The sequence below is a fragment of the Apostichopus japonicus genome, chromosome 17, assembly GCF_037975245.1.
Source record: "Apostichopus japonicus isolate 1M-3 chromosome 17, ASM3797524v1, whole genome shotgun sequence".
NCBI lineage: Eukaryota > Metazoa > Echinodermata > Holothuroidea > Aspidochirotida > Stichopodidae > Apostichopus > Apostichopus japonicus.
This window is the reverse complement of record NC_092577.1, coordinates 20,472,050-20,492,078: the sequence shown is the minus strand read 5'-3', so window position 1 is coordinate 20,492,078 and position 20,029 is coordinate 20,472,050. Positions and strand designations below refer to the sequence as shown.

The window sequence follows — 20,029 nt, the reverse complement described above, 5'->3', positions numbered from 1 at the left end:
AGGCATGTAACACAAAGTCACTGAATATCTCTGACTTATGTTACACATATAAAAACAATGTTAACTTAATGGAAATATCTACTTTTCCTGAGCTGTTCAAGGTCCTCTGGAAAATTAATCCTTTTCCTAAAATCATTGTTTTCATTAAAGGCTATTTCTCATATTTTTCCAAATGTAAAGCTTATTTGCATAACAGATGTTGGTACTGCTGTAATTCACTTTACTTTGTGGCTTGTAAACACTCCATCTCAAGAAGGGAAAGTTGCTTGAACTTCAAACTTGCATTATAGACAGCCCTTGCTGAGTAGATGATCCCTATTGTTTTTCATGGAGGTCATTCAAGGTCAAGAGTGAAAACTCTCAAAACCTTGTAAACACCAGATCTCAAGAAGTGAAAATTTGTATATATGTAGCCCTTGGTAAGTAGCTGATCGCTATTGTTTTGCATAGAGGTTAAGTTTCCTTCAATCAATTAGAAATAAAAATATGGTTTGAACTTCAACCTTATACTGTATGTAGAAGCATGCATTAATGAATATTCCAATACCTGTGCACTTCTGGTCAGCAATAATATGGGATGTTGCAAAGTCATTTGACTTTTGTTGTGTTTTGGTTTTTAAGGGTCGTGGAAATCTACGGCAGTATGAAGTATGAAGTTATGTGCGGGGTTTGTGTGGTCCTTACATAATGTGGGTTGGGGGTTTTCTGTTTGTGGCTTGGTGTTGGCTTTTTGGGGCTGGTTTGTGGAGCTTTATTGTTTTGGTTCTGTTGGCCTTTGGGTCCGTGTCCTTTTCGCGTCACGTTGAACGCTATATTTTATACATTTGTGGGTTAGTGAGAGATTTCTGTTGGTGGGTTTTCAGTTGGGTTTTTGGTGGTTGTTAAACAGACTGGGATTGTTTTTGGTTTTGTTGACCTTTGGTTCGTGTCCGTTTCTTTGCACGTAAAAAGCATGAAGTATGAACTACATTCATGTTGAACAAATAAAATGAGGACTAGTGCAAATACATACAAGTCATTCATTTGGCACTTACCATATTCATAACTACTATCTGAGTATTTTAAGGAGAGGCAATCTAAAAGATGTGAATAATCTGTTATGCACATACCAGAAACATAAGGTGTAGTCAATGACTTTGATGATGGAAATGTAATGGTGTTAAATTCAGGGATGATCTTGTTGAAACTCTTTAAAATGACATAAGCAGTCGCCCTTACTAAAGTGTGAAACATCAGCTGATCCTGTCAAAGTTCTTGTTTTACCCTTCCTAAACATCCTTTGTGATGTTTTACAACACCAGTGGAAAGGTGAAGTGAATGTAACTTGTTAAGCAGACAGCCAGTTTAAGTAGTGTTTCTGAAATTCTGAGTTATTGGTTTGCTCTCTTCAATCAAATACAAAAAATTTCACTAAAATGATTTGCAAACCTGCACGATATATGATGAGAAAGATAAACAAAATTTATTATAAAGGCAACAAAACACCCATAGCACACAAACTTACCAAAAAAGGATATTACATCACTGCTGATACTTTACATAATATGTGAAATTCATAAATTAGAAAGGCAAAGCTGAAAATCATGAGTAAGGCAGAATACATTTGCTGAAATTATGTGCGTAGTTTTGCTTGTTCTTATTTTTGATGGATTAAGGTACTTAATAGTGACTTTCATAAGGCTAATGTGAGCCTCATATGCACCGATCATACTTCAATATTTTGGCAAGTCAACACTATCACTGTGTTGGTCGAATATATGATTGCTCTGTGATAACAGCTGTCTGTGTCCATCTCATTATGAAAACAATGTTCTTACTGAAATATAATTAATGTTTATACAAGAATCTTTGTTATAGAGATTACCTTGACTATGATAGTGATCCTTGCAGTTAAATGGAACAGCACTAAAATAAAAGAGGAATGGTAATTGATAAAAAAGTACAGAAGATGTATAAGATTTCTCATAACATACGTGCTAATACCTAAAGTGACATTACAAACATAAACTGAAGCTGAAAAAGGAGAGGCTTTACTACCAGGTAGATGTTAATGACTTCTTGGGTCATTACATAGCTCATCTACATCAGGTCACCAAGTTTGCAACTTGTCTTTTGTTGAGACCTTTTTTTTTTTAATTCAGCAAATTTGTGAGTTGCACCTGTCTATTTGAGTTGTAAGCACATTATTCTTAAACGGAAGCTATGTTAAATTGTCCTTAGATCTAAACAGAAAAACGATAGGGAAAGACCAGATACTTATCAATAATTGGGAAGAATAAAACACTAATATATTAATGTGAAATTGATTTAAGAAAATGTAATCTTGAAATGTCACTTGGAACCCCTCTGCATCTTTGTGAAAAAAAAAGCATTTAGACTTATTTGGCACCCTTTAAGCATTTACTTTATAATACACATGTATCAATAAACAACAGGGCAAGAATTGACGTCTACAAGTGAATCTAAAATTTAAAGAAATGGCTACTACAAAATGTCAAAGTATGAAAATAGTCTATGCAAAAATAGTTGCCAGAAATGGATGGAATGTAGGAAACATTAAAAACTGCAGGTGGTGGCTAGTGCATGGCATCCCTGAATTACATGTAATAAAAAAGTCAACACGTACATAAACAAAGAAATACGGAAAGGGAGACTGTTTATGTAAGTGTGTATTGGTAGGAATACTCTTAAATACAAATTCATTTCCCGTTTAAATTCTTGGCTGCTGTTGTATGCTGTGCTGATTTCCAGTGTGTTGGAGCAAGTATGTGCCACTGGCCTGCGCAGCAGTCCTGAGGTGGCAAGAAAGGACACTGTTATTCCTCCTTCTGGCAGGTGCATTGATGCAGTTGCAAACAGTAAAAAGTTAACAAGATCATCAGTGTCAAGTGATCGTATATACTCCGTTAAGAAATATAATACACACTCTTCTTGAGGTCTCAAGTCATCAGCGGTACGAAGAGCTTCTACAACTCTTGATGGAGTAGGTCTCTGTGAGTCCATTATGTACGACACGTGTTCCAGAGAAAGATGACGCCAGAACAGACCGAGGTGTGCTTCTGGAATGCCTTCCCTCATCAGAGAGTAGAAACGGCTTGGAGACTTGACCAGCTTCTCTGTTGCAATTGCCAAAAGTTGGTCTCTTATATTATCTCTTTTTAGGACTTCAAGTAAGCCATTTACACTGAAAATGTAGTAAGGCGATCCAACAAGGTAGGTGTCAGTGGGGCAAAGTCATTTAAAGCCTTGTAAATTAAAACATTTTCTGCAGGTAAAACAAACATGAGGAAGTCCTTCCAGAGATACTCTGGATTTACACCACTGTCAAACACCATAGCAATAATTCCTGACTGGGAAAGTCGACAGGGTAATGCACCTGTTAATGCAACAGTATGAGTCAAAATCCTGCCAAGCGATCGGAACTTCCACTCCTCTTTGCAAAGGCGGTGAAGTGGCAGGCCAGGTACAGTGATATGTTCACCAGTGAAGAATTCCATTGTTACGTTGTTCCAGAAAAGGGTGAGAGCCTCCTTTGTAAGGCCACCGAAATCATCTCCAGACTCCCCTTTGAAGCAAACTTTCATCTTTTGTTTACAAATCTCAGGATTAGTGTGAATGTTAAAGAGACAGTCAACCACCTCTTCACGCTTAATTGTGACCTCCACTTCTCCGGACAGACTCATGTTCAACTCTAAAAAAGGTGCAAAGATTACAAAAAACCATACATAAATTACAATGCAATCACTGAAAAATGAGCCAGCCCTATTCGACAAGATGTAAACTCAATATAACCTTCAGATTCATGATTTTCTTATCCTGACCTACTTTCTGTCAAATCCAATGATCATACGAATGTGACTGGCTGCTGCCAAACCTGTAACTGACTTTTATGCATGTAGTTGACTTTCTGAGCTACTTACATGGTTTTCTTCCATAGTTTTTCCTCATTTGAAAAGTAACATACATACAGTACATTCAAGTATCCTGACTGGATAATATACAAAACACTGCTCATTGCTAAAACCACAGTAAAATGGCAATCTCTCAGACGAGCAGAATGAACATATTTTATGGCATGTATAATGTCACTTAATACAGGCTTCACTGAGGTGGTCTCCATAGTAAAGACATGCACACTGCTATCATGCATGTGACTGTTGAATTGAGATGTGTTACTTTAGGTTTGGCAGTGTGTAACAGACTTTAGGAGTTACACTGCTACACTGTGTTTATTGTTAGGTATATGTTATGCTACATATACGGTACATAACACCAAAAGTATGGACGTGGTAAAAGTAAAATGACTGTAATATATTTCAAACTCGGGACCTCCCACTTTCTATGCTTGCTTTGCCAACGGAGCTATGAAGTCAGATGTTAAATCCTCTTTTCGTGTTATTTTTAGGCCATCCACAGTTCATCACTTGGTACTGCATCTATTTTGTGAACAGCAGTAGTTATCTGTTTCATACAGTTCATATGTAAGGTCAATATACTGGGATGCATAGAAAATTCTAGTAGTAGCTGGCCTCAGTAGCAGATCCATCAGTACATATATATGATACACCCAGATCAAATGGCTCAAGTATGTTTATAAAATACATACTTGATTATAGCTTCTTTTTCAATAGACTGAGACAATTTATTGTGAATTGCGCTCTAACCTGCCTTGACCTATCATGACCTTTCACACAAGAACAGCAGTCTATTTGTACACAACACATAGGAAAACCTCTCCATAATCTGCTCAAATACCTACATACTTCGGCCTGTACTCAGATACAGATTGTTATGATACCAAATCTTGCCACTGTAATCAAAAGCCAAACTCAGTGAAAAACTTTTAATCTGTCTGTACCTTGCTTTACGTCCTGTTCCATCTCATTTGTTCCACTTTTAGGAGGAGGATCTGTATCAAGTGGATGTTAACCAAAAAAAAAACTGCTCATTATGTATGGTAAAATCCTAGCAGTAAAGTTCTTTACAGGGATCCCACACTTTCGAGATACTGAAATTGAAGACTTTATCAAGACCAAGATGGCCATTTTTAAGACTGAATAAGAAAGAATTATGTTGGGAGAAGTAAAACTGCAAACTTCATTTAATGCATTTACACACTGTGGACACTGGACACACATACCGTAAGTGTAAGTTTTTAATTTTCAAGACCATATGGCAATTTTTCCAGACCTGTATTACACAATTCATGGACTTTGAAGATCGTACAAAAATTCCAGACTTTACCTTTTTTTTCTACTGTGTGGAGACCCTGTCAGTGCATGCATTTTGCTCCCAGCTTACTTTGGTGGATATTCATATTATAAAATTTGTTGTACCTCAGCTTTATCTCCAAAAAGAATCACACAAAATGAGGCACTGGAAAATCAATGAAGCTTTTTTGGTGTGATAACTGTGTATGTAGGGTCTTGAAAAATCCAGAACATTACTTGCTTCCAAAGCAAAATGTCAAATTTCATGCTGAAAAGATGTAAAAATCTTCCAAATCACATTTCAGGCTTTTGAACAACAGCAAAATAAATTACTTTGCTTGAGTATTTTAATGGAAACATGTTCTGAATGGTTGTTTTCAGTGACATCAATGTGGCTGTTCATCCGTTCAAATGATTAATCAACAACAACATTCTAATACTTTTCTGTGTGTGATAACTGGGGATAGACTAACTTTTAAATTGCCTTCACTGTCAATTCTGGTTATTTTAGATGTGAATAATTTTTAACTTGTCTAAATTTTAAGAAACCACAATCAAGTTACATTAAAAGTGAAATGAACACCTAACCTACCATAACTTGGACAATCTGTTATTATGTAATAGACATTTAAAAAAAAAACAATGGGGAAAGATGTTACATGTATTTATGAAACTACAGTACCACCACCTTCTAAGAACTAATTCTGCCCAGAATCTGTGAAAGATTCGATCGTATTTCATGGAAGATCTAGCCGGACCCAGACATGGATATTGTTTACTATCTGGTCACATATTCCAGCCGGACCAGATATCAAGTGCATCCCTACCTCCATGAAAACATCATGAGTCATCTACTCACCTAGTAAGGGCAATATAAATACAATACTAATTTTAAAGTTCAACCTTCTTGGAGGAACAACCAGAATGCAAGAAAGGCATTGGGTTACATTACAGTAAGGTAATTGTAGGGCAGATTTTTTGCCAGATTTTTTAACAGTCTGACCTCTGATGACCTTTGGCCTTCACAAAGAAATGATGGGGTTCTCCTACTTAATGCAACACAACCACATGCTACATATGAAAAGTATCCATGCTTATCTTGAGATATTGTGTTCACAAGGTTTTGAAAGTTTGACCACTGGTGACCTTAGATAACCTTAAACTGCCATCAAAGTCAAGAGAGTTTTTCTTATGAAAATGCGGTATCTACATACCAAGTATGAGAACTGTATGTAATAGTACCCTTCTCAATATATTTGTGCATACACATCTGCTCTCTGTTACCATTTATATGTGTACAAATAATGAGGTAGAAGTTGATTATATGTGATAATGATGGAGATTTTGAAAATGAGGTATGAATATATTTACCATACATGACATTAAACTGCAAGTCAAAATCTGGTAACTCATCGTCAGCAGCGGCATCTATGAAATAAGTAGAGACAATTTGATGAACTGGAAACTATTTCTATATAATGCATTCACCAGGCAGTATGTTACTAAGAAATGAAGTGATTTACGAAAGTTGGATTGAGTCTACATGTACTGCAACTTTGTCTGTTACATAATTTTTCAAGAGAAAAAATGGCATACTTAAATCAAGAACTCAAACAAACAACACGGTGCTAGACCACATACTTTGTCCAACACTGTTCAAATATATACTGTGCATACTTTACATACAATAATTTAGGGTGAACCGACACAAAAAAGTCATTACAAGGTATTTTTATAAACAGCTTAAACTGTCAATATTTTTTTCATAGATTATACCAACTTAGTTAATGCAGTAGGTCTTTGCTCAATTAGCACTTCAATTTTTTGTCAAATACAGAAAATGACTAACAGTATCCGAAAGAACAGATGATTCCTATTGTTTATAGAGACAGTTCTCAATGACACCTGCTCTATTTATAGTATGCGGTTATTTCAATTGTGGGGTTACCCGCAATTCACTGTGCACTGTGTCTTACCAATATATATGTCATTTCATTTTAAAATAAGTGGGACATTCCACATCCTTCATTTACTTGTACGCTTACTTCCAATGACTTTGTAGTGAAGGTGACTAAAATCAGATGTTGTTGCGGAGTAACTGACATCAAATAATAACTTATTCTGCCCTATCCACTTATCATATCCACAAAATGAAAAGGATTATGCTAATTGCACCAGACATCCACACACCAAACAAACTTTCATTAGGATTGTTAAACTTACTTGTTTACCAATAGTAACTGATGTGGCTCTCCCCTCATGGCATAATGACAGTTACATTACAATATATAAGCAAAACACTATCAGTGGGTATATGTCAAGCACCCAAATTTGCAGTTGTGAAAATATTGAGACTTGATGCTGGGTGATGCCCACAATCCGACATAGGTACAGTATATTAATACCATTTGGGAGAGGGTCGGGTGGGATAGGGTGGTTGACTGCTGTCTAACCGAGGGAAACTTTCAAATAAAATATGACAAACATTCATCATTTCCTTGGTTTACATACTTGTACCTTAGTCCCCCCGTGTCTTCTAAATAAATTTAAGACCTACCTAACACCATCGTTGATGGTCCAGCTGGCTGCGAGGTAGCGGTATCTGTGGCTGTTGCTGTTGAAGTAGGGGTATTTGGTTGTAAAGCTTTGGCGGGTACTGTTGGTGTTGTTACTCTAGCAGGTGATGTTGATGTTGAGGCTGTCATGAGTGCTTTTGTTGCAAGTAGAAAGGGAATGAAGATAAGACTTACATAACTAGTATTTTACAAGCTCAAAGGGAATACAAGTCTCCCAACATTATTCTGAAACACCAGCTAAATCTAAGAAAGCTCCTTGAATTTCCTTTTCAAGTATGGTACTTTTCAGGACTTTCAGAACATTAAACATTCTATATTTAAAGTAGAAAAATAGAGACAGAACAAAAAATTCCAATTCTTACATCCACTGTGCTACCAAATAACATACTTTTTGAATTTTTCAAATAGGACATCAGGAAAGGTATAAACAAATTGAGACTAAAATACTGATTTTGTGCCTCCATAAGTTATATGAATTTAGGAATTTGCAAACAATGCAATGACCTTGAATAGCAGTAGTGTAATATTGTGACGAGCCCGCTTCCTCCGATAGTAAAACTATATCGGGACTCGCGATAGAAAGGTACTGGGATATCTTGATGCCGTATTTATGCTTCTTCAGGAGATGTCTCGAACGGAAGAAAACAATGAGTTCACAGAAAAACAATTTGACAAGATCGGATTTGATTAGTGATTCGGTATAATTTCTTCTCTGTTGATTCTCTTTACAAATACAACTAAATTACAATGATTTGACTTGACTCCGTCAATTAAGCAATTAAAAGGAGTGATGAAATGGTAACGAAGCAATGACGAAGCGACGAACTGATCACGGAGCGCTGACGGAGTGATAAACTTTTGGCCCCCTTTTCCTTTTATACCTTACTTCTATAAAATCCCTCTGCGCACAATCAGTAGGCAGCCAATAACCTGACCATCCTGTATTAACTTAACGATATAAAGATAAGTGCGCTGGCACTGATCTGCCCTGATTGGTTGGGAGTTTGGAAGTCCATCCCCTTTCTATGGAAACTTCCATACCACGTGAGAGAACCTTCTCGAATGTTCCACAGACATAATGGAATCTATTTTGGGAAAAGGCCCTGTACCAAGATTCAATAAGATAGTTAAAAACTTCTCGTGGGAAAACTGAATCCATGACCTAGATAAATACATAAGAGGCCTGTAAGGTGTCTCGATGGAGTGTTTCGGTAACATCGGTAACATCATTCTACTGTTTCATAACAGTAGAATAAATGACAAACAGATAATTAATGTACAGAATTTTGCAACGGTTTCTGCAGCCTTGGAAATTTTGGCCAAATGAGCTTGGGCTGTATCACCTGCACCTGTATCGGTTTCTGCAAAGATTTCCTCTCAGCAAGAGAGTTGCAGCAAGCAAGCAAAAATCTTAACCCTATAAGCAACGATAAATGTTGCTTATAAAACAGGAGTGATAATAAACTGATCCTTCATGAATGTGTTAAAATCGACAATGAGGTGAATTTTCTGTTGAATTATTGCTTAATCCCAATAATTTTTCTAATATTAAAATATTTCAATTTAAATATAATATTAAATTTTTTTGTCTATTTTAACATGATTAATTCCTGTGTGGGCAATTGGGCCTTTAAGGTTGCTGCATGGGCCCTGTTACAGGAAAATATAATGTCGCTGGTATTTTGGAATACGGCAATGACTAATGAGGCCAACACCTCTAAAAGACTTATCCTGCTCTCTGTTAACATAATGAAATCATATGTGGGACATGGGCCCTTTATGGCTGTTGCTTGAGTCACTGTACAGATAAAAGTTGTACATGGGGAATTTTTGATTTTCTCCAATGGGTAAGGGGTCCAATGCAACTAGAAGAATTATCCCTGGGTCTTTGCAAATGGTTAAATAATGTATGGGCCTTTTTTTGGGGGGGGGAGGGGTTGTCTGGGGCATGGTAGAGGATAAATTTGCAGTCATAGGTTTTTGGGTATACCCAAAAACCATAGGGTCCAGCACCAATAAAAAAATCATCCTGCTCTCTTTTCACATGATTAAATATCATGTGTGGGCCACAGGCCCTTTCTGGCTGCTGTCTGCATGGGTCCTGTTACATCATAAAGTTGTTGTAATTGGTATTTTTGGATACCCCAATGTCCAAGGAGTCTAATGCAACTAAAAGATTTATCCTGCTCATTTTCACATAAATGAATAATGTGTGGGCCGAAGGGCCTTTCTTTGATTGCTGCCTACACAGGCCCGGTACAATATAAAGTTGCTGCAATTAGTATTTTCGGATACCAAATGTCTAACACTGTAGGTGTACCGCAAAAAGAATTATCCTTGTCTCTTTTCTCATGATTGATACCATTTGGTTGTCCCCCCCCCCCCTTCAGGGCCCGGTACAATGTACAATAACTATCGTTGCTACGGTTTCTAAAAATAACCTACTTTGAATTTTATCCACCTCTTTTTGCTTTGCCTCTTTTCACATGATTAAATGAACATTTGGGCCCTGTATTTTAGTTGCAGGCACCTTTAGACTACATACACGCACATGATGTGGCACGGCAGCAACACGTAACCTTCAACCCTGGTCATAAACGGACATAAGCTGTCCATCAAACCCTCTGTCTCGTCACAGGTTGATATAGACCACATGATCACCATACCGCTTTTCGCAAAATGCCCATATTTGAACAAGAAAATTACAAGTTTAAGCGGTATTTTACAACACTTCAGGACATCAAATTGACTCCATTCTTTCGGATGTGTAAACAGAAAATCATTAAAAGAAAATGTTATCTTTTCTTGAATGTCGAATTGTCACTATCGTTTATCTTTAAGGTAAAGAAAGGTATTTATCCTGCATGAATTTAGTGATCCAGTAATAAAAATATTGTCACGTGACATGATAGAAAAGAAACATAGCGTACATGTATTAGGTTACCAGGATATACCTACTGTAGGCAAATTGTGGTGACTGCATCTACAGTACCCTTTAACGTTATATCCAGAGTCCAATATTCTTGTCTCTTCATGATGCCCTGCCTAATGCAATATCCCTGATCCTTAAAAGAACAGGAACAATATTGTGCATCCTGTTGCAAAGGCAGAGAACCACTTGACGTCTATGGTTGGATCTTATGTGACTCTTTAAAGCAGATCATGACCATTGACTCTTAGGCCATGGTTAGGTTAGTGAACTGCGGCGATAGAAGTGTTACATGACTTATATTGGCGACAGTATTGCTAGTCTAGCTTCAGGTCAATTGCAATGGATAGGTGAATCATACAGTTGCAACCAAAAAAGATATCACTTGCTTACCTGATGATCTGCTTTGTCTATCCTGTGTAGTAAAGGTGACGGTTGGAGTTCCAGATTCTTCCAGTCTATTGCTGCTTTCAATCTGTAAGAAACAATGTAATAGGTACTGTACAACATTTAGAAAAATTACTAAAAACAAATTAAGAAAAATAAGAGGTACTGTAAACAAAAAGGCTGATGGTGAACAAATTGCAACATTTTAACACTATGAATGATTTTCTACATAAATCATTGAGTCATTTTAAGAGTGATTTGTATCCATCAATCCTAGAATGTGGTTGATAATTCCCGGATGTTCAATTAAAACTTAAAGTACAGTATGATAACACAGTCCAAGAAAGAGTGCACTTACGGTAGCAAACTGTCATTGTATTATTTCATTGTATTGTTTACCTAGAACTCACAGATATCTTCTACAAACTCATGTATACTGTACCTTAAATTAAGTTATGATATCATCAACTGAAGTATTACGACTTGAAATTTCTGCACTTGCTGGACGCATTCGAACAAAGGCCCTTTTAAGTCTATTGACATATATTAGTAGTTAATTATAGACATACTATAAATTTAAGGAAAAATTAAGCTAACGTGAAAACACAGAACAACTGATCACACTGAAACTTGCACATGTATATGTTCATTCAATACCCAATACCTCTCACACTTACCGAAGTAAGTCCAATGTCATTGTTAGGAATGACTAGAAGTTTCCCTCTCCCCACTGCCTTCTCGAGTTCCCTTACATTTGCCGACTCAACTAGATGAATTTTCTTCCCTTTGTCACACCTGCCAAATTTGAAGCCGATAACCCCACGAGAGTTCGGGGTATACTTGTGAAACTTTTGTTTTGAGCATCTCGATACTCCAGTTGGGGTTAAATGGTTCAAATGGAGTATCTGGGGTGCCTAGAGTAAAAGACACAACGCACATACAGTAAATGTATCAGTCTATCGTGTTTGCTAATATATTTCTCATATACAGCTGCGGGAAAGGGATACTGTGCCATTAAACAGTGCAAACTTTGCTGAGATAAATATTTCCCATTTTGCCGGCCTAAGTGTTTGATACAAGCTAGTGTCTCAAACACACGCACTCATGCTATGAATGCTCGTGGTCCCTACAGTATCCGGGTAAGTATGTATCGTGCAGAACTACCACAGGATGGTGGTTACATTAAAGGGACACTTGAAGATTTAAACAACTGGTGTAACTGAGAATGCACTAGCCTGCCACGTACATTTGGTAATTAAGAAGTGCAGATTATATAGTAATACTAAGTGAGGCTAATTTGAGCCATGTGCCATGAATAAATAATCAACATGCTTCCGAACTTGCATTTTGACCAGTTCTTTAGTAATACACAGACAAAAGTACATCACACCATCATACATTTTTGAACAGTATATAACTCTATGTATGATAGTATTTCAACACGATAAGGACTGGCAAAAGATGGATCGATGTACTGTAAGATGTTTAGTAATTCAGTGACATACATCGATTCCAATACTCAATTCACTCAGTAACTATGTCCATCTTTTGATTGTAACTTAATAAAAGTCAAAAGCCTGGTTCATATAAGAAAATAAGATTTTGTTTTTGTTTTACTAAAAACTGCTCTATGAATGGAGTCAATGAATGATAGGACAAAGTTTTTCAGCTTCGACAGTGTCTAGGATATGACTTTAAAACCAACATCAGCACCAACCCCCCATCCTTAATGGGTGCAGATTTATGTGGGGGTTCAACCAGCCACAGCCTCTGTATTTTCCAAAAACTTGAAGGCATGTTCACCATGTTTGTTATATTTTATATTCCAGGTTTTGGTTCTTTGTACAGTGCTCTTGAGCATGTTCATTTCATGATAACAGCACTTCAATATATGGTATTTATTTATTATTATATTTAAGTCAGTATTTTTGGCAATTGTTGCTGCCATTTGTTGATAAATTGTATTGATTATGATTCAAAGACCGTCAAAACCTGAGAAATTGCAAACAAAAGCTACTTATATTCTGCCCCAGGCCCCCCCTGTCATAGGCACACCTTTCTTGCTCCCAGGTCAGGGATTTGCCTTCATGACTGGTTCCCCTTCCTCCAAACCCTGGATCCGCTACTTTTTAGGTTTATGCCGTACATCTTTAAATGTACTGATTTTAAATTAACAAAGGGGTTAGTGAAAACATTTATAATAAGAAGAAAAATTGTTCACATTGTTCATGTTGGTTTCTGGGTTCTTCACAAAAAATGGTAATTTCTAGTGTAAACATACAGTACAAGTTTGAGAAAATGAAAATGATAGAACCATTTTGAATCTAAGCCCCCTTCTGAAGGCCAAATTTCTTAAAGGGGAGGAGCACTTTCTCCCCTTAAACTTTTTTTGTTAAACCTTGCCATTTTATTAGCCTACATGTTATTCTCTTATTATATTAACACCTGGTGTTAGGCCAAAGTAGGATTCAAATGTGTTAGGCCTAACTTAATTATTATGCTAGGAATCGCTGTGAACCGAGATTGGAACTTGGACCGGCTTCTTCCATCTTGCAATATGTACGATGCAGGGCACATGTCACACATGTATATCTAGGCTATAGCCTATGTAGCTTAAAATGTTTGTAGCATGTATACGGCCATTACTTCCGAATTAGCGGGGTTTTGTGGATGGGTTTGTTTTTAGCGCTCGTTTCCAATTCCTTTTTGTAGACGTTGGTTCGATACGCTTGAATTACTGATATCAGCAAATGAATTGTTGATATCAGCAAATGAATTGTTGATATGAGCAATTCCAACATATCGCCAATTCAATTACTGATATCAGCAAATCATTTAATGATATCAGTAATTCGGTACCTCATATCAGCAATTAATTAGTGATATGTTGGAATTGTTGATATCAGCAAATGATTTGCTGATATCACCAATTATTTGATGATATCAAGAAATGAATTGGTGATATCAGCAAATAATTGGTGATATCAGCAAATGAATTGCTGATATCAAGAAATATTTGCTGATATCACCAATTATTTGATGATATCACCAAATATTTGATGATATGATCAAATATCGAATAAAAAGTAAAACGGCTTGCCATACGGCCGGACGAAATATCCTGGTACAGAATGTCCGCAAATAATTTTGTCCCGCATAAAATGTAGGCCATTCGACATTCAAAAGGCAATGAATTTCATTATCTATGTATTTGAGATCCTCCGTATAGCAGGAACTCGCCATTATATCAATCATTAAAACAAATGCATTAATAGTTAGATGTTCATGACATAAATGAGGCGTTGTGCGTTGCTGCAAAACCAAAAATTTAAGGGGAAAAAAGGAGAAAAGGTAATAAGTCTTTCATCTGTAAAAGATGTTAATCATGTTTTGTTGGGATTGCTGCTATTTAATCCTCCGTATACGTTGCATGTTGTATTCGGCCACTATTTTGCGTTCATAGTCATCTTTACAGAGGGAGAGATCGCATCAACTTAACTCCCTTCCCAACGGAGGGCGGATACGGGAAAGAAACAGCTACAACAACAAATGATAATTGTAGTGGTAAAAGATTACGAACTTCAAGGAGTTCAAATTTCATTGTAGCCGCATTTCCCCATCACAGTGGGTAAAGATTTGGCAATTATGGTAATTGTACTTCAAAGGTCTACGAGAGTTGCCTAGCCAGTATGAAATTTCATCCTAGCGTAAAGCTCATTATAGGTTAAAAACGAAATAGGCAATGTATAATGTAATGTATTGATATGACGATCATATTGTAATTCATGTAAAAGTAAAGAGCGACCTCTTTCTGATCACCAATAAACATGGCGACCTCCGAAAAGTTCTGACTCTGTTTATATCTATGTAAATAAGACATACGTAAACATCAAATGTTACATATGGCGACGAGGTAAAGTAAAAAAAATCACCTATCATCATGGCAGTAGCACTGGACGTGTATACGGTGGCATCGTTTAATATGACGGGCGACTTTGCAAGTATGTCTCCTCGATGGAAACGTTTGAAAAGAGCATTAACTTTTTACATAACAAGTAGGGGGATAACCGATGACGAACAGAAAACTGCATTACTACTACACACGGCGGGCATGGATGTACAGGATCTGTTTGAAACGTTGCCAACACTTTGTACTAATAGTACAGATACGACGACGACGACAGTACGAGCTTACTATGAAAACATTAGATGACTATTTCACACCAACAGTCAACGTGCCTTATGAGCGGGCACATATTCCGCCAAATGAAACAGGAGGAATCTGAAATCGTTGACCAGTTCATAGCGCGATTAACGCGACAAACGGTAAATTGCGAGTTTGGCCAAGAATCAAAGGAGCACATTCGTGATCAAGTGATTGACAAATGTAATTCATGTGCCCTACGGCGTAAATTGTTGACAAAAGGGACAGGGCTAAAATTAGTTCATTTACAAGAAATTTCTCGACCAATGGAAACCGTTGATGCACAGATGAAAGCAATGGAGTTAGAAAATAACCACGGGTCAAACTTGAACACTGTCAGAATCAGTTAATCCTGTCGGCCAAAGGTCAAATCAGGTGAGGCCAAGCCTGAAAGGGGCACACTGGAATCAAAATAAAAAGGGAAAAGCCTATAATAAAGATAATGGTTGTTATCGCTGCGGTAGAGAAGGACATTTCTCACGCGATTTAAACTGTCCCGCGAAAGATGAAGTATGCACAAAGTTTCATTTGATTGGGCATATCGCGAAGATGTGCAAAACTAAACCAGAACGTTATGAAAAGGGGAAGCAAAAAGAGGGGAGACAAAATCGGAACAGAAAAGATGATGACGTCAATCTAGTTGACTTGGCAACTGACTTTGCCTTCGCAGTGACCAGTTCCCTTAAGTCAGGCGTAACAGTAGATGCAGGGTTCTGCCGCTGCCGGTCGGGCCCGACCAGCACGCTGAATTACCGACCGCCACAATCTGCCTGAGTGATTTTTCCGACCGGCACTTTATTAACTACAAAATCACAACTAACTGTATTTTGCGGAGTTTACGTTTTCTACAAGAACATGGAAACAATATTTAGCATTGAGTTAATCATGCCAAGTGGCCTAAAACATGTAATTACAAGGGTAATTTTCATAAAGACGGCCATAGCAAGGGGCCTTGATATCGTGCTATGCGTGTATGGTATGGACTGTGCCTCGTGTTTCATGGGGTGTGCATGCGGAGGAGTCAGTTGGCTTGAGGTGTTTTACTTACCTACAGTAAATGTAACGGGAATATTTTACCTACTTTTCTTGAACGTCTAAGATGTCATTTCGCATAACTTTACCGATCCTTTACTGACTGACCTAATTAATTCTACAGTGGAAAGAAAAAAGTTTACTCCATGAAAAGTTCCCTGGCAACGTGCCAAAAAATGTTAACAAACTGGTGTTAGACAGGGGATGAGCTCACAGTTGTTTGGCAAGGTACCTGGGAAATTCGCAGCACATGTACCGTGGTAGTTGGGTAGGGTTAAACGCTGCAGTAATAAACGCTGTTCGAAGGTTCACTGCATGATATCGCGGAGTTGATCGGAGTTATTCACTAGTTTACTCTTTCAATGGACCGATTTCATAGGCCCGATGTTGAATAAATGAGAGAGAATACATAATTCATTATGATTCGTCTTTATTTGGGGGTGGACTCTCACTCACTGTCCATCTAAAATTATCATCTCAGCCTGAATGATTTATTTAATAGGCACCACCGGCTGGTCTGTACTCTGGTGCTCCAGATATTTGTCCTAACTTTTTTTCATTAATTATGAAAAATTCCAGACATGAGATCTCATTTCAAAGCTGTCTACATGTGGCTCAGAATACTCGGGAAGGGCCGTTTCCGGCCATCTGGGGGTTTCCAAAACCCACAATTTTCGCCGGCACTCAATTCACCCTGGGCAGAACCCTGTAGATGTAAAAGTAGGGGGGAGTCAATGTCGAGATGCTGAATGATTCAGGCGCATCATGCAACATTATCGACAAAAAGACATGGGACAATTTAAAGCAACAACGGATAACATGCGAGTCGGCAAAAATAGATAAGACTTTGTGGAAAACCACTTAAAGTGCTAGGAAAATTTGCAACGACAGCAAAGATCCGCGAGTCAAAAACCGAAGCAACATTCTACGTTATCGATGGAGAAGGATGCCCTCTATTAGGGAAAGAGAGCGCAATCGAGCTGAATGTGCTTAAAATAGGACTTGACATTAACCAAGTAAAGAGTGCACAGGATATCCCTGCATAATATCCGCAATGTTTTGAAGGATTCGGCAAACTAAAAGGATATGAAGCGAAAATCCACATTAATCAGTCTGTGAAACCGGTAGCACAAAGCGTACGCAAAATTACATTCAGCCTCCGACCAAAAGTAAGGACAAATTGAAGGAACTAATGGAACAAGATATCATGGAAGAAGTTAATGGCCCTACTCCTTGGGTAAGCCCGGTAGTTGTAGTTCCTAAATCTGGGGGCGATATTCGATTGTGTGTGGACATGAGATTAGCCAATGATGCGATCATCCGGGAAAGACACCCGATCCCTACGGTTGAAAAAGTTCTCTACGAAATGAACGGTAGTTCCCTATTTACCAAGCTGGATCTGAAATGGGGTTTTCACCAGATCGAGTTAGAGGAGAGTTCCCGGGAAATTACAACATTCGTCACACATGGTGGACTATTCCGGTACAAGTGGCTTATGTTCGGGATTAGCTCTGCTCCTGAAACGTTCCAACACATCATACAGCAAGTCATAGCAGGATGTGAGGGAGCCCACAACATCTCTCACGACGAGGAACAACACAATACCAGATTACTCAAAGTACTAGACTGTATCTCTAAAGCAGGTTTAACATTGAATAAGGACAAATGTCAATTTGGTCTTGATAAACTTACATTCATGGGTAATGATCTCTCAAGCAATGGGGTAAGTCCCAGTGATGAGAAAATTCAAGCAGTAAGAGATGCATGCAGGCCTACTAATGCAAGCGAAGTGCGTAGTTTTCTTGGATTAGTCCAATATTGTGCGCGATTCATTCCAGATCTTGCGACTGTGTCTGAACCACTCAGGCGACTGACCAAAAAAGGGGTCAAATTTGAGTGGGGCCCAGACCAATACAAATCATTTTGCGATCTTAAAGATGCATTGACAGAGGCTCAAACGCTAGGTTATTTCGAGCCAAATGCTAAGACCAAGGTCATAACTAACTGCAGCCGAGTCGGTCTAGGTGGTATATTAGTGCAAATTCAAGCAGGCCAGCCCCGCATAATAGCATATGCGAGTAGAAGTTTGAGTGATGTTGAGAAACGTTACTCGCAAACTGAGAAAGAAGCATTAGGAATCGTATGGGCATGTGAAAGATTTCATATATATCTCTATGGTATTTCATTTGAGTTGCTGACTGACCACAAACCTCTTCAGTATATCTATTGCTAAAAAGGCAAAACCTTCTGCTCGAATTGAGCGATGGGTCCTGAGGTTGCAGTCATACGACTTCCAAGTAGTCTATATTCCTGGCCCAAGGAACATAGCTGATTGTCTCTCAAGGTTAATTTCCAAAACGGGGACAAAATCGAGTGGTCAAAACATGGGGGAAGAACATATTCGGTTTATTGCTAGTCATGCAACTCCAGTGGCGATACCAATCCAACAGGTACAAAAAGAATCATCAGTGGATCCAGAAATATCATTGTTAAGAAAATGTGTCATAAATGGAAAGTGGACTGACATTCCAGAAGGGTACAAATGTGTCAGGTTCGAATTGGCAGTGTTGGGACAACTAGTTTTAAGGGGAACCCGCATTGTTATTCCCCAATCTGTTCGTGCTGAAGTGATAAATTTAGCACACGAAGGCCATCAAGGCATAGTTAAAAGCAAGCAAAGGTTGCGTAGAAAGGTATGGTGGCCTGGAGCCGACAAGGACATAGAACGAAAATGTAAATCATGTCACGGCTGTCAGGAGGTTGGTAAGGCAAATTTACCTGAACCTATAAAGTCGACACCGTTACCGACAGAACCTTGGCAACATTTGGCAACTGATATTCTTGGCCCACTACCTGATGGATCATATTTGTTAGTAAGTTGATTACTACAGTAGATTTTTCGAAGTAGACATCCTGAAATCTATAACGCATATTTTGTAGATTTGGCCTACCACAGAGTCTCAAAACTGACAATGCTTCTAACTTCACTTCAATTGAATTTGAAAACTTCTTGAGTACCTGAGGAATTGAACATAGGAAGAGTACACCGTTATGGCCTCGGGCAAACGGGGAAGTTGAAAGGCAAAATAGGACGATCTTAAAAGTACTCAAAATCGCACACATTCAAAAGTCTGATTGGAAAAGAGAGTTAAATAACTTTCTGCTGGCTAGTCGTTCCACCCCACACTCTACGACAGGTGTCAGCCCAGCAGAGAGTCTTTTCAAAAGGTCACTCAGGACAAAATTACCTGATGTGAAACTTTCCCAAAGTCAGGAACAAAACATGAAAGACAGGGATATTGACAGCAAAGGATTACGCTGATGTAAAACGACATGCTAAAACTAGTGACATTCAATTAGGCCATGACGTACTTGTAAAACAAGAGGAGCAAAACAAGTTAACTGCACCATTTTGTGAAGAACCGTTTCAAGTGGTTTACAGATTTAATAGTAGTATTTAATAGCAGTAACTGTTGAATCCCCAGAAGGAGTTCAATACAAAAGGAATTCCGCTCACCTCAAAAAATATCAAAACTGATGAAAATTAGTCGGATAAGAGTGCAACTCCACTAAAAACTGAGAGTACACCTACCCGACCAACTCGTATCAGAAAAGTTCCCACAAGATTTGAAGACTTGTTACCGAGTTGAAGCCATAGACTAGCTAAATAATTAGTTATGGAATAGTTGTG

At 38.0% G+C, this 20,029-nt stretch overlaps 1 protein-coding gene across 1 annotated transcript; it reads right to left on the bottom strand.

The window, feature by feature from the left end:
• Positions 1 to 979: 979 nt before the first annotated feature.
• Positions 980 to 11,901, bottom strand: LOC139985106 (uncharacterized). The gene is made up of 6 exons (XM_071999306.1): positions 11,780 to 11,901; positions 11,109 to 11,190; positions 7,768 to 7,920; positions 6,582 to 6,638; positions 4,859 to 4,909; positions 980 to 3,691 (listed from the first exon to the last, which is right to left on the bottom strand). The coding sequence occupies exons 3-6, from the start codon at positions 7,913 to 7,915 to the stop codon at positions 3,180 to 3,182; spliced, it is 768 nt and encodes a 255-aa protein (XP_071855407.1). The 5' UTR covers positions 7,916 to 7,920; positions 11,109 to 11,190; positions 11,780 to 11,901; the 3' UTR covers positions 980 to 3,179.
• Between the last annotated feature and the right edge of the window lie 8,128 nt (positions 11,902 to 20,029).

Coding starts and splice junctions, on each gene's coding strand:
- LOC139985106 (XM_071999306.1), bottom strand. CDS start 7,915: ATGACAGCCTCAACATCAACATCACCTGCTAGAGTAACAACACCAACA. Junction 6,639..7,767: donor ACCATCAACGATGGTGTTAG/GTAGGTCTTAAA, acceptor CTTATTTCATAG/ATGCCGCTGCTGACGATGAG. Junction 4,910..6,581: donor GCAGTTTAATGTCATGTATG/GTAAATATATTC, acceptor CACTTGATACAG/ATCCTCCTCCTAAAAGTGGA.